The following is a 23,234-nucleotide window of genomic DNA, read 5'->3' as shown; positions in this document are numbered from 1 at the left end:
CCGCTTCTGGCAGGCTCCCTGCCTAAGCCTGGGGCCAGCTCCAGCAGCCTCTGTCCTGCACGCCGCACTCCCATGCCACCCTGCCTGCTGGGCAGCTACAGAGAAAAACCAGACCAGAGAGCTAATCCAGCTGAAAAAAGAAACCGGTTAAAAAAAAAAAAAAATCTTTTCCAGGCAGACCAGCCTCCTGAGCCATTTATACACATCCTCACAAACAGAGAGACAGGGACAGCTGAGTCAGTTTAAGAGACAAAACAAGATCTGGACCATGGATAAAGCCCACACTGCTGCTGCAAAATTAACTGTCAAATCCTGCATTCATGGTCTGATGAAGCTTCAGCCATCATCATCCCAGCAGCACTGCTGGCTTAAGGAGCAGTAAGTCCCAGATGGCCCCATAAAGAAAAAAAAAAACAAACCGGTTAGAAGGTACTGGTTTTAAATTGTTTTAAATTTTGTAGGGTTGTTTTAACTCGGATCAACTTACCGACCTGAGTTACCTACAGCTTTGCAAAATGGTTGTGCCAAAAGCTGCTGCTGCCGTGAGAACCCCATCCAGGCACAGCCTCGTTGTGCTCACCTCATCACAGAATTGCTAAACAATTTGGTTCATGCAGAAGTGAGACCCACGTTCTCCACCCTCAGCCTCCAGGAGGGATATCTAACTCATTTCTCCCAAAGAGTATCCGAGACACAAGACCAACCACCCCAGACAGGTAACACACCTTGTATCCCATTAAGCTGCGCTACCTGTAAAGTAAATGGTTTACAGAGAGGTTGGCCAAAGGCAGATAAAGACAGATGACTCTGAACCCCTGTGTCAAGGTGCTCACACCGGAGTGTCTGTAGATAGAAGGTTGGTCTCCTCCTTTCCTCAGGTCTGTTTATGCACTCTGCAAACACTCCTGTTTGTCACAAATCTCACATCGCCACCATGAGATGAAAAAACATACTTATCTTGCCAGCTCTGTGAAATAATAAAATCATCATCACCACCTCTGAGGATAGGACGTAAGTGACTTATTCAGAGACACTCTGGGCTGGTTTCTGCTGCAGCTCCACAGGCAGCAGATGTGATGGCTCCCTGCCCTGCCCACGCTTACAGCCACGCCATCCTGCACGCAACCTCGTGCCAGCTCCGATTCCTGATGGACCCTTGACCAGGATGACTCACCTCACTGATGCAGGAGAACCCAACAGCCATTTTGAGGAGAGCGCTTTTCTTTTGTTTCGGTGTTGGGCTGGGTTACGGAGCACCACTGATGAATCATAGAATATCTCAAGTTGGAAGGGACCCATAAGGATCACCGAGTCCAACTCCCAGTAAGTAAGGTCAGAAACAGGATCTGCCCCCATGTGACAGCAGGGAACCATTATGTCTGCTTAATGCATCTCCTGGAAACGTGTGTCCTCCCCTCTGCCCCAAGGGTTCAGCTTGACTTTACAGGTCAATACTGTTGCTGGCGGCTGTCAAATATCTCAAGTTGGAAGGGACCCATAAGGATCACCGAGTCCAACTCCCAGTAAGTAAGGTCAGAAACAGGATCTGCCCCCATGTGACAGCAGGGAACCATTATGTCTGCTTAATGCATCTCCTGGAAACGTGTGTCCTCCCCTCTGCCCCAAGGGTTCAGCTTGACTTTACAGGTCAATACTGTTGCTGGCGGCTGTCAGAGAAGACAGACATGCTCTGCCCTTGGCTGACCACTCTTACCACTTCTTCTGTGCTAGCCCTAGTGTGCATCTGATGCTCTAGATGCAAAGAGGGGGAAAAAAAAATAAATCACTGGACTCATCTTCAAAGCAGCCAGCTGAAGCAGGTGTGTAATGCAAAGTCATATCGCATATGAGGTTGTGTAGGGTCAGAAAAATAATTCAATATCCTGTTGTCCTGGAACAACCCAGAAGTACAGTCTTCCATCTTTTGTGGGTGGTTAGAGGTGCTCTAACGTAAAACAAAGCAACTGTGAAAGAAGGAATAAGAAAATCAAGTAAGAGGTGACTGTTCTAACGAGGGGAGCTCTATGGCCAAGTGGCACCGAAGAAAAGAAAGACATTAAGGTAAAAAAGCAATGATGCTTCCACAATGAGATACAGGAAGGTAAATAAACCCCTCCAGCAAAGAAAAAAGGCTTCCAGTAAGGTTATGTATTAATATTCGCAATGATACTGAACTGAAAAGGCAAAAGCTTTCAGGATGATTCACCAGTCAGACTATTTAAACATTCACTGATTTACATTGCAGATTAAAGGCAAAGGCATCAACACAGCACTAAGGTTAAAGCCATCCAGCAGTCAAAGGCAAGGTCAAAAGTTAAGGTGTCTAATCACATCGTGAATTTTGCTACTTCATACATACTGCGTATTTTACGTCAATATATTAAGCTAGCTGATAATGCTACTTTGCATTTCAGTAATGCTGACATTAAAAAGGCAACAGATTTTCATATTTATTTCTTAACATATTTCTCAAAATACTCCTCAAGTTTAATTATTTCAAAAGTAATTAATTTCAACCAATACAACAAAGCAGTGTCTCCTTTTTTTCCTGAACCCCTTTTTCCAGCAGTAAACTTTAAATAGTTTCTGTAAATCCCAATATTTAAAGGCTTAACCTTTTCCCATTTACAAACAGTTTTGATTAAGTCTCTCATGAAACAAAGGAACTATAAAATGCCAACACATGGCAAGCTTTAGTAGGAATTGTAGTCTTTTCTTTTTTTAATTAGACACCTTAAAAGGTGTCTTCAACTGATAAAAACGTTCAGAACAGTTTACTGCCAAAACAAATTCAATCCCTAAAACAACATTTGTTCCAGAGATCACCATCCATAGCATCACTGGAATCAACAGGAGGCTTTCCATCAGCTCTTGCAAGCACTCAATCGGGGCTTAAATCCACGTCTGCTAATGCACTGTGAAGTTAGAGATTAAAGACAACCTAGAGAGAAAGGTTCCTTACGTATTTCCAGACTTTTTGAATCACTTGAGGATGCGGTGTAGTGCTCTCGCATGCATGAATATTCCAAATGGAAGCACATACAACTTCAAAGCTACTAAACCAATTTTCTTTGAAGTTTTCTCCCCTCTAGCTAATGACTGTAAGCCAACTAGCATTTAACACGTCTCATATAATAAAGATGGATGCTAGAGTAAAATTCAAAATTTCTGTGTGTGGAGGGTGGACAGGACATGAGAAATTATTGTAGTGGTTTAATTGTAATAAAATAAAAAAGGTCAATTCAGATTAGCTGAAACTTAAATGATCTGGAGGTTCATAATCATGGACCTTTTCATACCCTAAAATAATGTTTCTCATAACCTTGCCCAATTTATGTGGTATTAGAGAAAAGTTGAGTACTTTTCTCTATTGACATGGAGGTGCTGGAGCGTGTCCAAAGAGCAATGAAGCTGGTGAAGGGCCTGGAGAACAAGTCTTACGAGGAACAGCTGAGTGAACTGGAGTTGTTTAGCGTGGAGAAGAGGAGGCTGAGGGGAGACCTCATCGCGCTCTACAGCTACCTGAGAGGAGGTTGTAGCGAGGTGGCTGTTGGTCTCTTCTCCCAAGTAACAAGCGATAGGACAAGTTGTGCCAGGGGAGGTTTAGACTGGATATCAGGAACAATTTCTTCACTGAAAGGGTTGTCAGGCACTGGAACAGGCTGCCCAGGGAAGTGGTTGAGTCACCATTCCTGGAGGTATTTAAAAGATGTGTAGATGTGGTGCTTAGGGACATGGTTTAGTGGTGGACTTGGCAGTGCTAGGTTAATGGTTGGACTTGATGATCTTAAGGGTCTTTTTTCACCCTAAATGATTCTATGATTCTATGATTCTACTTTTTCACAGCAAATATAATAAGTAACCAGAGAACTCTGGAATTCACAATTTTTTTTGCTTCACCTGAGCTCCATTAAACATACTTTACTTGTAGGAACAGCTGCTCTGTGAATTACAAACAATGAATCTTAATAAGATCCCATCAACACACATTCAGTCTACAAGGTTATACAAGTTAGCCACTAACATGTTTTATGAGAACAGTAATTGATTTTACTAGCATATGCCTTTGTTGTAGAAGTTCTCTGTTATTAGAGCTAATGGCATCCATAGGATCCATTCATCCACCACCTCATAAACTCACTGCCGCTATGAATAATCAGGGTCCTACGGGTGTAAAATCACTCATTTAGATGCCAAGAAGCCAATGATTTTTCCATCAAGGCAGACATATCAAAGTGCATGATGGAATCCTTTTGTCCAATTCCCATCAATTGCTTTGAGTCTTAAAAATTGCATGACATTGTAATTACTGTCCAAGAGAACAGACATCAGCTGAAAACCAAAAGTCACCATAACCCTATGTGAATCAAAAAAAGATCAGAATATAAGAGGGGATGGAATCAGGAGATGAAGTCCTGAACTCAAACATTTCACTTTCATGTGCGTTTGCAATAACCTTTTTAAATAGAAAATCCGTTAGTCACCTATGTATCTGTTCAGAGTTGCAACAGAAAGGTCAAATGATTTAGGATCACAATGAGACCACACAGCGGTTTGGTAATAGCACAACTCAGCCAATATTAAAAGATTATACCTTGCAGTTTTAATCTGATTTTACCGACCACTTTAAGTACAGAACAAATTAGAAACGTGTTTTGAAGACACCCAAAAGCTGGAGTTCTCCCCCTCACTCCAAAAAGAAAAAAATATATTTTATGTGATTCCATTTCATCTTTTTACAAACCAAAGATTCAGCTGCCATCTTTAATCTTCTTGCTCTCAAGATGTTCAACTGTTTGAGGAGGTATCAGTTATAGGATAAGTGCAGCAATTTTTTAAAGCTATTCACTAAAATGTCAGGATTTGTTAAAAACAAAGTTCACCAAAATCTACTTTTTAATGACTGTCCGCTAGCAATCACGTGCCACCCAACATGATTCTTGAATTCGTTCCTTTACTATGGTCTGTGCATTAAATGGATGATTAAATTAATGTCCGACTACATTAAGATGAACATTATCTTAACTCTCCATATTACAGCATTCCTTATCTCCATCAGCTGTATTATTTATAACTATGAATAGTGGTAGCACTTCAAAGCTACTGCACATCAGCTGTATTATTTATAACTATGAATACCGGTAGCACTTCAAAGCTACTGCGTTGAATGACACTTCCAACTCTGCAGGGAACAAACAATCACTTAGTAGTTTAATTATATGCATTAATAGAAGCTTGTGGCTCCAAAATGTGCCTCCGTTTTAACTCAAAATTTGCATTTTTCCCTCCTTCTTGTAAATGCTAGTCTAATTAAAATGTAACAATAGGATCTGCGTTCACTAATACTGTCAATGGCCTACTGACCGAGAAATATAGACTAAATTGTGCCTTTTTACTTGCCTTTTGGAGCAGCCTGGGAACACGCACATCGTCAAGCACCAGTTATCACCTGGGAAGCAGGGAAACACAGTGCCAACAGCAAGCTGAGAGGTGGTCATTTCAAAGTCACTTAACATCAATATCTTTCAATTATGTGACCTTAGACTTCCTATTAAGTTACCAGAACATAGTAAGATATTATTTGTTAGCTGCTCTGAATACCATCTGTTTGCAGACTCTGATTCGTGATAAATGAGATGGTTTTAGATCAGGTTTACCACTCAGTGAGAGAATGGTGAAAAATAATACTTACTGTGATGTATGTTATGAGTGCATACATGTTACATAGTGCGATCGTATACACACTGTGTGCCAAACCAGCAGAGCACGTGTGAACACGAATGCAGTGCAGACCATTCAGTGATGATAAGGCAGATCAGCCCTCTACAAAAGGGAAGCAAACTCTCCAGCATTTCACCTGCGGCAAGCTGGAGCTCGTTGTTCTGCTGACTGCGTGCACACCCACTCTTCAAGGTATTTTTACCTGACGCTTATTTTAAATACATAGAATTAAAATACAATTGAAACATTTTTCTAATATAACCTGGGGAATTCCCAAAGTTGCCTTGGGTTTATATAAAGATGGTACGTTGATATTACTTGTGCCAAATATACCACTGTTTCTGAGGTCCATTAGGTGTCACCTATCCTCAAAGAGCAACACTTTCTGTCCATTCAAATATTCTTTGGAGGAGGGACTTTACAGTGCAATTAGTAAACCCTGTTGCTGAATCAGTGATGTCTGATGCAAACACAGTACAACATGGCAACATTTTTAATTAGGCTCTTCTGAAATGCGCATGTTACTTTATATATGGTGTCATGAATCTCTATAAAATTGATTCAAAGGTGAATGTAAAGCAGAGATAAATCAAGTCACTTCTGCTTAATGTCTGCACTCATGACAAAATCTCCTATAGATGTGACCACAGGGCAAAAAGTTTCTGAAGCAGATGATCCAAGTTTCCAGCTCTCCTGAGAGCACCTGTAAAGCATTCTGCAATCAAGGGAGGAAAGACCATTTTCCAGTTCATTGTTATAACTCTCTTGACTATTGACAGCTATGTAATAAAATCCTTTCAGTTCCTGATAGAAACTGAAATTTCACCACATAAATATGATTATAGAAACTACTAAGCCAAGAAAACACTGCCATAAACCCTAACATTTCTGCCATAAGAGGGTCAGTTCTGTGACAATGACCAGCATCTATTTTTAACCCGTCTGTCTGCAAATTTCTTCAACACTAGCATATATTAGTGTATAGAAAAACAGCACATCAGAGACTATAGCACGGTAATGCACGGTAGGTAAAACAGAAAAGTTTGTTTCATATTAATTTTGCATATTCATTTTGCTAGTCTTTAAATTCCTAAAGGAAGAGGCTCAAAATACTAAAGTAGTTTATCAGTAGCACATCACTGAAGACCTTGATATGTCTTTCTGAACTATTACAATAGTGCACATTAACAAAAACACATCGTTTTGGTTGTTACTTAATAGAATAATCTATATGCTTACTTTAGGATGTTCTATAATGCCTCATATGTAGACTTTGAATGTTAAATAAGAAAAGTGGATTTGCCTGCTAACGTCCAGAGTGAAGAGCGTAAAGGACCTTGTAATTCACCCTTCAAGGTGCAGGAGGTGCCTCCTCCTTCCCCGACAGCCTCAAAAACCCCAAATCCACATGCCAAAGGGGACTTTTCCAGAAGTGTCTAACACAATTGAGTCCTCACAATCTTCAGCTTCAGTAAGAACACATGATCACATTAAACCCAGGAACAAACTGCTCTTGGGGTGCAAAGCAACCGTTACAGGTAGAGACAAACTAATTGACAGGAGCATTTAATCCACAGATGTGAAGCTGTCTTCAGTGAGTTATTTACCAAGACACCTCAGCGTCATAAATACCCTAATTCTCTACATGGTATAGGAAAGTGCTGCTGCCAGACATTTAATCCACAGATGTGAAGCTGTCTTCAGCGAGTTATTTACCAAGACTATGCTCCTCAGCGTCATAAATACCTTAATTCTCTACATGCTATAGGAAAGTGCTGCTGCCAGACGAGGAGGGAACATGCCTGCCTCCCACCCCTCCCATGGTCTCTTCTTACCTCTGGACTGTCAGGATCGACAGGTTGCCTCCTGTCTAACACTCTGTTGGATAATTGCTCTCACCAAGTTTGCACAGAACTTACCGCAAGGAGATCCTAGTCTGCGGCAGTCTCCAGCACTGCTATAATACAACTCAATAATAAGAAGAGACATTTAACATTTGGAAGAGGCCTTGGGCATCAGCAGCATGACCTTGGAGCATGGTTTTGACTCCTGATCACAGTATCTATCCGAACACCAAGACAAATCTCTCCAGATTGTGCTCACTGCACCGAGCAGTCCCATCTGCTTAGTCTTGCAGGTGCTCCAAGTGAGTCTCCATTTATTACGCAGTTTTGGAGAAACCCATGAGAATACTTCCATCAATTTGCTGTGAAGTTTCACCTTCACTTTTACCAAGCACAGAACTCTGGTCTTCATGTTTCTGGAAGGGTCAGCTTTCCCCTAGGGCTAAGTACAGGAAATATAGCATTTTTCATTGTCTTAAGTACACAAGTTTTCCAACATAGATCCCTGTAAAGCATGTCTTCTACCCTAAAAAACATTGAGACCAGCAACTCTGTAACATTTTTGATAATCTAATCCTCCTTCATCAGACCTCTCCTTTCTGTAAGGAACATCAATACAACCATGTGCTCTCTCCCACCACACTCAGCCCTGCAAAAGCTTCTCTCATTTATGTTCACAGCAAAACCATTATGCTTTTCCAGTAAGCTTTTTTTATTAAAAAAAAGACCAAAACAAAACAAAAACCCCACACAAAACCCATAACTAAGTCCTCAAAAATTTAATTTGGACATCATGGTTTATCCACTCTGATGACAAGCATTCAGTTGCTGATGATGATTTATGCTAAAATTCATATTTTACTGAATGATGCTCTGTTTGCCTGGCAAATTTGCACTCTCTATCCAAGACACATCCCTTTATTCCCGCGCTCCTTTCCATTTGGCTGTACGTTCCCAACCATATGCTCATTATTGACTTCAGCAGCAAGGGGCCTTAGTGAAAGAGCCCCAGAAAACAACTTCTGAATGCTGGCTTGAAAAACCACCTCTTGAATAGACAGAGCGACTGTATGAGCCTATGCAACCCACAGTCGTCTGGGGACTGTTAAGTGCAGAAATGATCTTTTAGTTCAGGTAGAAAAAGGGTCTCAACTGTACCTTTATATTTAGCAGAAACTCTTTCTGAATGGGAGGTTATTTTAAAGGTAGCGTTAGTTATTATCATAACTTCTACGGCTGGCATGCTGGAGGAAAATGTGCGTGTGGACAAAATACTAATTCAGAAAGACAAAGGAGGCAATCCAAGACCCATAATAAATGCAGTTTTTCCACACAGCCTTGCAATTTATCATGTCCATACCAATGGTATAGCAATATGTACTGTTTCTATGCAGTACAATGCAACGTAGCAAAGATCATGCTGCTACTGAAACCCCCATCCTTTGGAGTTTCTGGTTTAAATTGTGACACCCTATCCACATTATGCATGGATCCCCAAGTGATGCAGAAGATAAGAGACCAGTTTTACCTGTACTATTCAATTGATTCAGCTATTTTGTTTCTGCACATTGTCACACCGAGGGCTGCAGCTTTAACTTCAACTTCTTTCCTATGTTGCACATATCCAGAGAGAAGTCTGACCTGCTTTATAGGAAATATACCCACAGCCGCAGCAAACACACCCAGCGAGCAAATAAAAGTTATTTCCACGTGGACGCTGGACAGAGAGAGAAAAGCTTTGTGCACACAATTCGACCATCTGCAGAAGTGGGCACACGCTGGGGCTTTATCTAGATATTTTATCCACAGAAATATGAGCGCAATTATCTGTGAAAATAGTTTCTAAAAATAGCCTGTTCCTTACTACCATGATTCTCATTAACATAAAAATTACCACAGCATTGACCATAGTTCATGAAACTATAATTGTTTCCAAAGTGAACAGCTTTTTAGCTCTAACATTTACTAAGACTCCAAGAGAAGCTCTAGTAACTGAAAGACTGATCATTAAATACTGCCTAATCTGTTTCTGTAAATGTGCCCATGAAAAAAAAAGACAAATTTTCAGAGGTAATGCTGGCTACCTGCCAGTAATAGTGTTTCAATGAGATGTTTAGTAGGAATTGAAAGGAAAATCATTTACCCCACTAAACATTTCAGAGCTACATTTAAAAACACAGATAATTGTCTTCCCAAAAGAGTAAAAATCAATGTAGATCAGCAGTTTAACTGTCTTTTATTACAGTTATTAAAAGCTCCTGATAGAGGTGCAATATATTAGTTTCATTATGAATTTAATCTCCTTGATAAAAATGAGAGCCCTCAGGAAAACTATCTCCTTATTTACAGCTAAAGGTGATACAATAGTATTTAAAGTTTTACAACAACATCAAATACATAGCAAAGAGAAAGGACACTCGCATTACCCACTGCATTAGTTGACCATTATTTTTCTCTCTCGTGTTCAACAAGCCCAAGGAGACCGTAGCCCTCTGCATAACTTACACTTGGATCATAGATGCACCAGGCATTTCACTACAATTTGTCTATTTCTGGGAAATGCTTATTTTGCAATTCCTTCAGAAAAAAACCAGCCTGACACATGACTGTAAGAAAAGGAATTTTCACCAGACTAAAATCATTCAATGATTGCATTTTATTTAAAGAACACAAGAATGGCTCTGCTGAATTGAATCAAAAGTCTCTTGAGCCTGATACTTGTCTCCAGCACTGACCAGTAAATGGCCCTGCCTATGCTCTTACCCTCATCATTTTATTTATACGAGACTTTAGATGGACAGAGTGAAGCCACAGGACCTCCTCATGGATCTCCTCAAGGAAAAAGAGCTTCTCAGCAACTGAAGGCCTATCTGATGTTTTTGGGCAGCATCCACCAGCTCCCACGTGCCTTCAGAGCTGGAGGGTTCTGCCAGCAACTTGCTATGACACTTCCCCTGACAATTCCCACACTTGAAAATTCTAATCTTCTGGCTTTCCTCCCTGTTTCCTTTCCTTTTTTCTGTTCCCCAGATTTATTTCGTCTCTGAAGGGTCTTTAAAGTTGTTTGAGATGGGCTTACAGCCACCCCTCCCGGAGGACCAAGAGGAACAGCAACAGTAAATCATGCTTAGGCAAAGACCATAAAACCAAAACAAAATAAAACAAAATAAAACAAAATAAAGGCAACATAGCAATACCTTCTCCATTAATAAATGTTACTAGCTTTGTAATATTTATACTAGAGCAGATACAGTTTGTTGATTATACTATTGCCACTCAGTGGTTCTGCAGAAACAGAATGAGGAATTAGTAACAGCATCCTGGGAATTCTTTAGCCTCCTAAAGTTTTTGCTTAAATCCTAAGTTCTGCTTGGTAGCCCTGTTGGCAAGTGTGATTCATGAATCCTCCCAACCATTTACCCCTAGAGTCACCTCATCTCTCTCGTGCTACAACAGCAAAGCTGAGTGTTTATCACGTTCCACAGAATGAGGTGTCTGCTCTGGTAACAATTCCATTATTCCCGCTGAGTCCTTGATTTATTCTAGCTATTATTCTAATTATTTTCTCCGACCACCTGCTACGTGAGGCACTGCGAATCGCTCTTAACTGTTACCCTTGCATTTGCCAACAGTAAGTAGCAGTGTGTGTGTCTGTATATGTACACTACCCGACACTCCTGGCACAACGACATGGGTGGTGGGAGGAAGCAGAGCATAGTCCCTCCCTGCAGCGTTTTCCCATATGTGGAATGGGGTGAAAAGACCTGAAGTTGAAAGGAAATCCTCTGAGGCTATAAAAAGAATCAACAGTAAGGGAAGAAAAGAGGCATGACAGGGAAAGGAGTGGAGAAGCACAACATAACTGGGACACAGGTCTAGTACATCCACTCTGTTTAAAAAAAGTAACTGTAATAATCTTCATGATGAAGGCAGGCAAAAAGCCAGTCATCTGACACTTACTGTAAAAAAGAATATATACATATAATGAAAGATCTACCTAATATACTCACTCCTATCAATAAATTAAAGTTTTGAATAATTACTAATAAACTCTCCAGGAAAACAGTTGCTATACACACACACAACTCTGAAAACCTAGATACGCTTGCAAAAGAGTAACTGATGGGCATCCTAGCTGCTGGCTGGGAGTAGCAGGAAACACTTCAAAATCAATAGGTCACAAGGGACAGAAGCAATGTTACTCTTGAAACCATAATTACCTGTTCAATTTGAAGAAGCACCCAGTATTTTTAGTACGCAGTCAGCACAATCAGGAAGTTATTATCTTCCCAGGAGAAGCCCCTGTATTTAATATATCAACTGGTAATGAAGGCAAGGTGCTTAGACCTCCTTCTAAAATCATTTTGGTTCCTTTTTGTCCTACCTTTCCCTGGTCTGAAAAGCACATGGCTAAAGAGGAGGTTAGTATCACAACAAATAAAGTTATTTTCTCCAAGGTTATTTAGAACTACCGCAAACGCAAAAATCTGTAAGGATCCTTGATAAGGCGTAGGTGTCTTTGTCCCAAAAAGTCAGAGGTATCTTATGTTTTTGTGAACTAGGAGAATACTGCATAAAAGAACACTACTGCTGCTCATGAACGGCTTAGTACTGTTGCAAGAACACAACAGATGCTTTCCACTTGGTTCCTCTCTTCACTCTCACATTATTTTTATGTAGAAGTGTCTAAATATTTACCAGTATGGACTAACATTTATGCAGCACAACATATAAGTAAGTTGTTTTAATAACTCGAACCCATGATATAAAATTTTAAGATAGGAAATAGAGAATGTACTATCTAGCTGAATCCCTGGGAAAGACAGAATTTCTGTCTGCTGAATACTTCTGTTATGTTCACCAGTGCAGGACTGTGGAAAAAAAGAAAAAACAGAGGGTTGTTTTTACCCTCTATTCTCTCCTATTTGAGACAAAGGATCTTTTAAAAATAAATCAAAGCATTTAAGATAGGATGAGAAAGGCGGAGGAGAAGGCAAAAGGAAGAGTATAGCTGTCTCTTGTTTACCATTCCATCTTGAAACATGTCACAGTGATCCACAACCTCTCCACTCTCATTCCCTGCAGCTCCATTTTCTGAAACGCACCGTGATCACTTACCCGGGCATCAACTCTGCAGCTGCCTCTTTCGCACAAGTCTTTTTTCATGCGCTATCTGATCGCAGGGGGGACCCTGTGCACCTCTCTAACACAGGCATTTTTGATTCCTTCTTCTCTCCTTTCCCATACTTCCTTCTCTTTAAAACAACACAGGTATAATTCTTCTCCGTGTTGATGTGATCTATCACCTCTTCCCCACCAGCCCGCCTCTCCAACTCCCATTTCTCTTCCTCACTCTGCAGCACTCACATTACTTCTGAGGGCTTCATCCTCCACACTGATTACTCATCCTCCAACTCCTCATCTGTATGCTCACTGGCACCAAATCTTAATTTGATCTGTGAGTCCTGCTTCAAATTTCTGAACTCATTAACAGGGCTGTCACTTGAGCTGGTCTTCACCCCATCACCCTCTCTGTACTCTTGAATTCCCCCACTTAAACTATCAGCTGGTTTTCTTTTTCCCTTGCTTATCATTTCTCTTTCTGGCCCTTCAACCAGCCTTTTTGCCAATTCCAGCCCTTCAGCAAAAAATTCTGATCTTATCTTAACCCTTCCTTTTCTAAATTGAAAAATTTCTTAATTCTTTTTGGGCCTCATTCTCATCTACTCTCACTTTTCTCATCCTTCCCCATCACAACGTGCAAATTCTTTCCTGCCGTGTCCCAGAGCTGGCCCACCATCAACATTGGTTTTCCCAGCTCCTAAAGCCAAGAGACTTCTCTGGCAGACATAGTCTAACAAGTTGACCTTCTCTGCTCTCTTTTCTCCTTCTCTTGCTTTTTCTATGCTCCACTATTTTCCCAGCTTTCTTTTAACCCCCCCTCTCACAATTCCAGCCTTTTCATCACGTTCTTGTCTCCTCTTTCCAAAAACTTTGACTTCTGCCTCTTCTATTTCTGCAAAAATTGTCATTAATAAATGGACAAAATACAACATGGCATTACCCTTCCCCTAACAAGCAAGGGAGCCTGCTGGCCTGCAGAAACGGAGGCAGTTCAGCATCACTTGAAGTTATACCTTCCAGACTCCCTAAATCTCCTGCAATGAGACGGGAGCAACTTCAGATCTGACAGTGGAAAAGCCTTAGCCATTCATCATGAATAAGCAGCAGAGAATAATAATCACTAAATACTTTCTGTGGAAGCTTGTAATTCTGCCTTAAATAATTCCTCCCTCTTCAGTTTTACATCTTGCAAATACCTTAGCTTACCGTCTCCTCTTTGCTGGGTCTTACCCAAGGTTAGGTCTTTAAATCTTTTAGTCAGTATTGCTATTCTTCCACTACAAATTCTCTCCAGCCTAATATTACTTCAGTAATGACAGGCCCATAAAGAACCCAGAACTACAGCTGCAACTTCATGAGATATTGAAGTAAGGGACTCAGGTTCTGCCATACCCTGCATCACAAGTAATTCTATTGAAAACACAGCTAATGTGATGCCCACCCTCTATCTCCTTCAGCGTTATAAGAAGATAATCCAGGAGCAACAGAGTCCGGGGCAGGAATTTTGAGTTAACTTTCAGCTCTGTCACTGACTTCACCTCTAGTTTTGTGCACATCACTTTGTCCCAGCCTCTCACTTTGTCACACGAACATAGTATTTGCTGTGTGCTATGACATTATGTTTATGAAGAGCTCAAGGAATTCAGCACAAAACCTCTTACAAAAAGTACCTACCACAGTTTTCAGAATTTCCTTCATTTACTGTACAGCTGTGTTTTAGATTGCTTCTTTCTAGACGCGCCCGTTTGCAGCGTACCAAGATAAACCACTGCTTTCTGCCTGTACTTCTAATCAATATATTCCATCGCATTGATAGCTTTTTAGTGCCAGAAAGCACCTAGTCTGACCTTGCACAGAAATATACCTGTGATTCCCATACCATGACTGCAATTTCTGCACTATTTTAAAAAGATGACCAATATTGACTTAAGAAAAAATTAAATAATGACAAAGAAATCTACCCCGCTACTAAATAAAGTGGTTAATCCCCTACACTGTTTACCATTTGCTCTTTTTCTCATTTCAATTTCTCTAGAAATAATTATATATTTTCTTCCACATCATTGATAAAGATATTGAATAGCACTCAGCCAAGAACAGAGATGCTATATAATACACCTATACATTGCAATTAATTACCTTCAAGATAGTATGCTTTTAACTTTGAATCATGCACTATTCTAAATCCAAGGAAAGAAAACCACCTTGGAAAAAAGTAAGAGCCCTAGTTAATATTGGAAGAGCTATATTCCACAGAGACCCGAGTGACTCAGTCTTTCATGAGGCAAGGATATAATTTTCTGGATGAAGTAGTTCAACAAATCTTTCTCACCCTCCACCTTCAAAAATGAATTTTAAATTATTTGTCCTTAAGAAACAATTCTGGCCTGGATCGTAACCAATAGCTGAGCTAAGAAAGAGAAGCAGCATTAGATGACAAAGCTGGAACACACTAGAAACTACCGGTTATTTTAAGTTATACTCACAACAAACTGGTCCATGTCCCTTTCAAGACCCATGTTTGGTAGATCAGGCATCATGTGCGCCACCACTTTAAACCCGGCATCCTTGGCTAAGTGAAAGGACTCGCACACAGCCTTCACGGTGTGACCTCTGGGAGGAGAGAAAAGGGATTCAGGATCACACAGCAAAAGACATATTTTGATATGTTTAATTGAGATTATTCTCTAGGAATCGAGAAGGGTTGAGTTTTATTATCAGTTTATCACCACTCAAGTCTTGGAACACAGCTGCTAACAAAATAAACTACCCTAGAGGCTAAAAGTAGTCCAGTTTGCTACCTCTATAACAGGTGAACCCTACCACGGCTACAGCTATTCAAATCACAGCCTGAGAAACCTTCGAAAGCTGCTGAAATTCAATTTGTAAAGCAACGACACAAGTTGATGCCACAGCACAAGCTAGGACACACTGCACTTAAGACTGTATGATCAAAATGAAGCATAACCAGAAACAAAAGTAACAGAAGATCAAAAGGAGAAGAAGGATGGGGGCTACATAAAACCAGCTAGCTAGAAAATCATCCCGCAACATGCTTGCCGAGCTCTCAAGTACTCCCTTGAGAGAAACACAAACTCTTCTCAACTTCTGAGAGGTGCCAAACGCCCCAAACATTGGCTGGATTGGGACTTTTGAAGGATTTCATGTTCTCCTCCACCGACATCAAACCAAACTAGCTCAGGCTTGCTCTGCAGGAGCTGGGAGAGAGTGGGAGCACGAATGATTGCAGGAACAAAGGTTGAACCTCACATAACTCATTAGCCTCAAGCAAACTCCTCTCTCCTTCCATCTCCATGGCTCGGGAGCTGCCTTCTGCCTCCACAATAGCAATCCCTATCACCACAAACAGCTACTAGGAAGTCCCCATCACGTGTGAACAGTCTTCCCACAAAGCCCTTGCTTTTGCTCTTCTCCATCTGGGAGGGCTCTTCCACTACTGGCTGACATTTCTATCCTCTCAGCATCTGCTACCTTCTTCCCTCTCCAATCCCCATTTTCTTCCCATCACACTTTCACACCGGTTCACCCTGTCTTTTGGAATTCCTTGCCAACAGATTAGCTCAGCAGGTGATTCTTCTTCTCCTCGATGGTCCTTTGGATGAAAAATTAACACCATCTGGGCATCTCTAGAAATGCATGCCTTCTGCCGAAACCTAACTTAACCAAACTAAACAGCTACTTCCATTGTTTTAAGGTCCTCTTCTTTCCTCTCTACTGGAAGATTCTGCCTCTGTTAAACCCCTACATGTAGTTTTATGACTATAGTTTTATTTATGTTTTTTTTCAGAAGTATTACGGTGTTTTTCTGAGACTGTTCAAGGACAGTATTACTCAAGTCCTTGAGTAGCCTGAGGGGAGTAAATGGAGACTTGCTTCATAAATAAAAATTATTTTCTTATTAGAAGTGGAATTTGAGCTGCATCAATAACTTGATTATTTGATGCCTAGATCTGTTCTTGAATATTTTTCTGCCTCACAGCCACCAAAAGCACTCAAAAACCTCACTAATGACTTATGGAACATAATAGAAAGTAATTTCCAAACAGTTAGCCTAATTGGTTGTAATCTGACATTTTGCTACAAGCAAAATATTAAAAGTTTAGAGCCAAAACACATCGCCCACAAAGTAGCAGAAGAACAGAAGCAAAATGAGGTCATTTCAAAAGAAAAAGAAACTTGAATCACCCTTCTCTAAAAGTATATTCCAATTCATTGTTCTAAGAAGTCGGGGGGAGATATTTGAGTGAACAGCCTGCGTTTTCCTTGCTCTGTGACAGCCTGCAGCAAAGCCTTTTAGGAATTCTGCAAGCATTTGGCACTTTGAAAAGTGCCAAAACCCTTTAAAAATATAATTCTATACAGGATTACTTCTCAGTGAAATCAAGTCAATGATATACTACTTCATTCTTCTTCTGATTCATCAGCAGGTTTTAAAGCAAGGGTTCATTAGCAAACGTACCAGTCAAAAGTGACATACAGCTTTGAATGATTTATGGTACCAGTTCTGACGTGACAGACAAAACTGGAGGAAAAAGCTAAGTGGGGTTTTACAGTTCCACCTCAGGATGGGACACCTTTAAAAGATTTGAGGTGAAAAAAAGATTTTAAAAGCTGAAGAGAAATTAATTGTTAAATTTACAATCTGTGTCAGAATTACCCGTTAATGAATACATCTAGTCTAAGAGTGAGATTTAGCTACATTCCTTAGTATGGACCTTTTCCTTTGGAAAGCTCTGACATCTAGAGGAGGAAAGTACCACCTATAAATATTAGCTCTTAACTCTTGGATTACTCAATAAATGGCTTTTCCTGTCTACTGAGACCTGAAGCCTGACCATTTCATAGCAGTGACAGCCTGCACCTCCATGCACCAGCAATACTACAGCTAAACCTGCAGGAGGAAACTCATTTTGGATTCTTTAAGCCTCTAAAAGAAAACGTCCAACATTTTCAGTTTTGCACTACTGCCTTTAAGGTAGATATTAGCAAAAATGTGCTTTGCTTATTGAACCATAATCTCTGTCATTACGTATGATTACGGTTATTAAACATCTTTGGTAGGTGACTGGCATATGCAATAAGAATGAAGGCAAGCTGTACGAGTGTTAGAAGTGAAAAAAACAAGAAAAAAAAAATCACTTCTTTCAAAATCTGAACAGAATTATGAGACTTGCAATAAAAAAAGACTGGCTTACTTGTCTGTAAGGGACAAGATGAACAATGTGTTGCGCACTCTCCTACGTAGGACAACTGTTCTTTTAGCCATAGGTCCAGTATGACAAGGAATAAATCACACGCCTCTTGTGAATATATTTTGCAATCCCTAGAGATACTGTATGCCTAGAATGACTGTGGTTAATCTTTCAACAGGTGTTGTTTCTGCTATGCCTCACCCTCTGTACTTGCCAATGTCATCTCTCCTCTCCAATACTCAGCAGAAAAAGGTATCTGGTGTAGAGAACGTGCTGTTTGCTGGTAAAGTACCTCCAAGAGATTATAATGCATTGTGTCTACTCAAGCCTATAGATTCAAGATTGTGAATTATGTAGGACAAGAACTATGAGCTCTCTCTGGGCACATGTTCTACTTCACAAAACTGCATTTATTTATGAAGCAATAAAAAAAAAAAAGAGAGATGTACAGTACAGGAAAAGAATATGATTTTAAAATAAAACATCACAAATAACTCCATTTTCTCAAGCCATGGTCTACAGAATATCACAAAGAAATCCATGAAGCCACTGCATTTTTTTAGCTTTTCTTAACAGACATACAGCCACACAAACAAGGAAATGCGCTAAACGTTTCAACATTCAATCTTAAATGGGTGTTCAAGCAAACAGGTCAAAGCACACTACTCAAGAGTATTCCAGAAAGCATACAGTGAGCAGCCACGCTCAGCTTTGCATTGAAGCTTTCTTCTCACCTGTTGGTGTCCCTGGCCACGTCCTCGTACACGCTCTGCACTCCGATCTCCAGCCTCGTACAGCCGTAGGATAACATGTCACTTAAATGCCGCTTCAGGCAGTAATCTGGTCTGGTCTCTATCGTTATCCCAATGCATTTTGTCAAGCTTCGTTCTGAATACCTGCAAAAAGCACCATCCTCTATTAAAATCGTGACGTTGTCGCAAGTGACTTCAGAAGAGTTTCCAACATCTTCCAGCTGAGAGTTTCTATGTCACTACCAGGATTAAAATCCAGGTTAAAACCCTCAAATATCCCAGCAGAAAGGGAACCCTCAACCATGCAAAGCATGGATGAAACGATACACAAATAGGCACACTAATACAAGTCTGGGGTTTGCTTTGTATAAAAGAGCACTGGACTGTGGCAGCCTTGCAGAGCTTTTTTAAACAGTCCTTGTTAGGAAGATGCTCCCAGACCAGACCGAGCCTTCAACACTCATCATCTGGAAACTAAGCCTGGGCAAAACGGAAAGTCAGAGTAGGCAATAAGAACCGTTTTCAGTTTTGGGGACAAACCAAAGGCACTCTGAGCACTCGCTCCCGCTCAGACACTGACCATAATACAGGACCTCATGTGAGAGAGAGTTTGGTACAGTCGGTACATTTTCATTTGATTCCCACGGTGTACAGATAAATGGCAGGAACTGGAACAAGATTCAGCTGCGTTCTCACAAGAAAACGTACAAGACTGTCTATGAAAAATTCCACAGATCACCTCCCTTCGTGAGCACGCTCTCAACTTCATTGAAGTCTAATACTGAAACAAAATTAATTGTTAACCTTTTTCCCCCTCCTCTCCCATTTATCACTGGATGTCTAACAGAGACTAATTATTCCAGCTAGTAGAAAAATCCTCTACTGATGACAAATGGTAAGTTATTGACCTACGAGAGAGTAAAACAAAAGAAAAAAGGAATACAAAGCAGTCTTGAACCAAAGTTCACAAAAAGAAACGATCAATCAACATAATCTCCAACACCACCAGCAAGGATAATATTCCTTTCCATGTAGGAATCATTTCACGTGACCGTGCAGAATATGGTGGTTGTGTAACAGAGGACTGCAGCACAGGAGAAAACATTTACAGCAGGAAGGAGGAAACTTCTTCTTTTGAAACCATTTGAAACTGCTGAGAATCTGGATAATTCCCAAACCAGGATGTGGCCAGGATTAACAACCACTGTTTGAGAGGAATATCGGTCTCTTTAATGGTCCCAAATGATGAAGATCTCAGTATTAATATTAAATGTGGCTGAAAAGAGGACACCTTGAGTAAGAGAGAGATGTTATGCTGATACCTGAAAGAATACTGCACACCAAAATCACAAGGACGACTAACTTCACCTTTTTATTAGGTGTTCTATAAAGATTCATCATCTGATTTCCAGCTCCGGATAGCTGGAAACTTCTGAATCAAAATAAAGCTCCAGAGCCTACCTTAGAGCATGATGGAGGTCCAATTTGACAAAAAAACCAAAACAAAACAAAAACCTAAAAACCCAACAAACACTACCGTGCCCCCCCCCCCCCAAAAAAAAAAAAGAAACAACACAGCAAAAAGCCCAAATGGGCTCAGACTCACAAAAAAATATTACCTCCCTTCAAACTGTTCAAGCCTAAGATAGATAAAGACCAACATATTTGCAGGATAGACTATAATGGCTGTCAAAATAAGCATCCTAAAAAAAAAAAAAAAACAACAAAAAACCCACATAAAACATTTCAGAGTTTGTGGCTCACTGATCTGACAGACTAACAGAACAATTGTTTATCACATCAGGGAAAACATTGCCAACGTGTGATTCATTAACATCAGACTGAAAAACGCTCACTTTTAAAGACGTGATTTCCAAGAATTAAAGAAAGAAATTTTTGCTAAGGGGGGGAAAAAAAAAAAATATCACCAGATAACTCACCCATCACGCCAGAGAGTACGTGCTCACATTAAGCACCTGCAATCATGGCTAGAAATACTGAGGGGAGAAAAAAATAATTATATCCCCCTCCCAAGCAAATCTATGGCTAAGATTTAAAATGCTGAATATAACAAACACCAACACCTAAACTATAACATCTACTAGGGCACCAACGGGATTTAAGGATGGTGTAATGACTGGTAAAATTGTCTAGCCCAACTCTACGCTGAAAAGAAAAGCATGTCTTAATGATAACCAGAAAAGCAAAACAAAGATGAACCCAAAACAGATACAGTAACAAAGATGGCATTTCCAACAAAAGTCACAAGTCTCATCAAATCACCACCTTCTGTAAGACACAGACATTTTCAACCCGAGCCACAAGTCCTCCAGCTCTCCCCAGCAGTCCCGAAGACTTGCAGTGAGTAAACAGAGCGCAGTCTCTATTTTATTAACATAAAATAAAAGCTTCAATCACGTGGTCCACATTTAATAAAGACTACAGATTCCTTTCAACTAACTGAAAAAAAACGAGAAAGAAGTGTGTGACAGCCAACCTTCCACGGAAAGCGATTCTGGCAACACGTCTCCATCATTTCCTGAATAAAGAAAGGGAAATTTGACTTTTCTTCTGTCTTTTCTCAACTTTCAAACTTTAAACGCTCATTTGGATATTCAACATTTTTCCTATTTGCAAAACGAGCAACTCTATTTCATTTGAAACCTAAGGACATACTAAAACTAAGGACAGGCACAAATTGTAAGATTGTAAGTTAAGAAGCCAAACACAGAGTATCAAAAGTGGACATGATTTAAAAGCTTTACTAGATTTACATAACCTGTCATTTTATGGAAGGAGTTATCAAATAGTACCCATAAAAGCTGTACCAATCATCATTATGCAGCACAAAGCTGCATTATACAACTAAGTTAAATTTTTAATTTTTTAAAAACAAATCCGTCAGTGTTTAACATTTAGTTTCATCATTTCCATATGCACGATCAGCACCTCCTTCGCTGACCGAGTCAATGGTGAGCTAAAAGAGAGAAATCAGAGATCTAAAAAGGACAGAAAATACTATATAAAAGGTTATCTACTAAATACTGGATTTACATCAAGACAGACACTGATCATTTTTTTTTAATCTAATTGGCAAGATGTCTTATTTTAGAGCACAGTCAGGATCCGAGACAGATACTTACCAGCCAACAGAGAAAAAGAAAAGAGAAACTGATGTATGCTTAAAGGTAACACTTTTTTTTAGTGGCAAAAGGTTTTGGACTTTTTTTTGGTTTTATTTTTTGAGAAGTGTATCTTTGAAATCTGATCCTGATCTGCAGGGTCTCAAGTCAGATTTTTTATTATTAATCAGTGATTTATGTAACAATTTATAGTACATTGGCTATTTCAAGACTGACTTCGCTCATCTCCTACTTCCAGTGCCCGGGTTTCATCGTAACTGCCCACTGGAAACACGGTGGTTTCCCACATTTCTAGCAGGTTGGGGAGGCACATTTTTACCCTGGCAAATCCGTGCTGAATCCTCCCGGCCACCTTCCCGACCATGGAAGCAGCTTCCACAAAGACATGCTCCATAATGTTCTTGGGGACCAAGGCGAGGCTTACCAGCCTGTAGTTCTGCTTCTCACCCTCTTGAAGATGGAGCTGCCTCACCCATCCCCTTCCACAGACTTGCATGTGTCCAATTTGCCGGTGGTGTCCATGCGATCCTCTGCCATGAGCACTACCTCTCATCCCAAAATGCCACCTAGCAAGAGCAGATCTTGCAAATAAAGACGGAGGCAAAGAAACACTGCATACCTCAGCCTTTTCCTGTGTCCTTCATCACAGAGTTGCCTGCCTCATCCAGCAGCAGATCCACATTTTGTTTTGCCTTCGTTTGCTGACAAACATACCTATGGAAGTCCTTCTTGTTGCCCTATAATCCCTTGGAGTTTCAACTCCAGCTAAACTTTCCTAATGTGCCCTCTGCCTGCCTGTACCCCTCCGGGGTATCCCATACCTCCTTTCACCTTCTGCACACAGTCCTTTTTACATGTTTGAGCTCCATCAGGACTTCCCCATTAAGCAGTTAAGCAAAGCTGGTGACCTGTCGTGCCTGCTTCGTTTCCTGCACATCAGGGTGCGCTGTCTTTTCAATTTGAGGAGGTTGTCCTGGAAGATCAGCTAAGCTCACCTGGGCTTATTCACCCTTCAGGGCATCCTCCCATGGGATCCTGCCTTTCGGTTCCCTGGAAACGTTCAAGTCTGTTGTGCTGAATTCTGACATCTTTATTCTGCTACTCGCACCCCTCAGGATCTTAAGCTCTAACATCTCAGAGTCATCGCAGCCAAGACCACATCCCTCCCTCAACCAGCTCTTTGTGAGTAGCAGATCCAGGAAAGCATCTCTCCTAGGCACTGGACGAGCCAACTATTTCAAAATATCATCATAATGCACTCCAGAAGTCTCCTAAATTAGTTGTGTTCCATCATGTTGCCATTCTAGCAGGTATCAGGGTGTCAGACTAGATTCAAGGAGTTTTGTATATTGTTCATTAAGTGCATATATCCTAATACTTACATCATTTTCATAACTTTTCTTAGCACTATCTCCACTTTTTAAGCATTCTTCTTGT

At 40.5% G+C, this 23,234-nt stretch overlaps 1 protein-coding gene across 1 annotated transcript in view; it reads right to left on the bottom strand.

Annotated features, from left to right (window-relative positions):
- ELP3 (elongator acetyltransferase complex subunit 3) overlaps positions 1–22,334 on the bottom strand; it is a gene marked incomplete at its 3' end in the record, with an annotated part of 55,644 nt that extends 33,310 nt beyond the window's left edge. The window contains exons 1-3 of the mRNA XM_009586302.1: positions 22,270–22,334; positions 18,637–18,798; positions 15,176–15,302 (exon numbers count right to left, since the gene is read on the bottom strand). Coding sequence (XP_009584597.1) covers positions 15,176–15,302; positions 18,637–18,798; positions 22,270–22,334 — 354 coding nt within the window. The remainder of the gene's footprint in view (positions 1–15,175; positions 15,303–18,636; positions 18,799–22,269) is intronic.
- Between the last annotated feature and the right edge of the window lie 900 nt (positions 22,335–23,234).

This window comes from Fulmarus glacialis, unplaced genomic scaffold (genome assembly GCF_000690835.1).
Source record: "Fulmarus glacialis isolate BGI_N327 unplaced genomic scaffold, ASM69083v1 scaffold4611, whole genome shotgun sequence".
In the NCBI taxonomy this organism is placed as follows: Eukaryota; Metazoa; Chordata; class Aves; order Procellariiformes; family Procellariidae; genus Fulmarus; species Fulmarus glacialis.
Note: the sequence above shows the minus strand (reverse complement) of the source record. Positions and strands in the feature narration are given on the sequence as shown.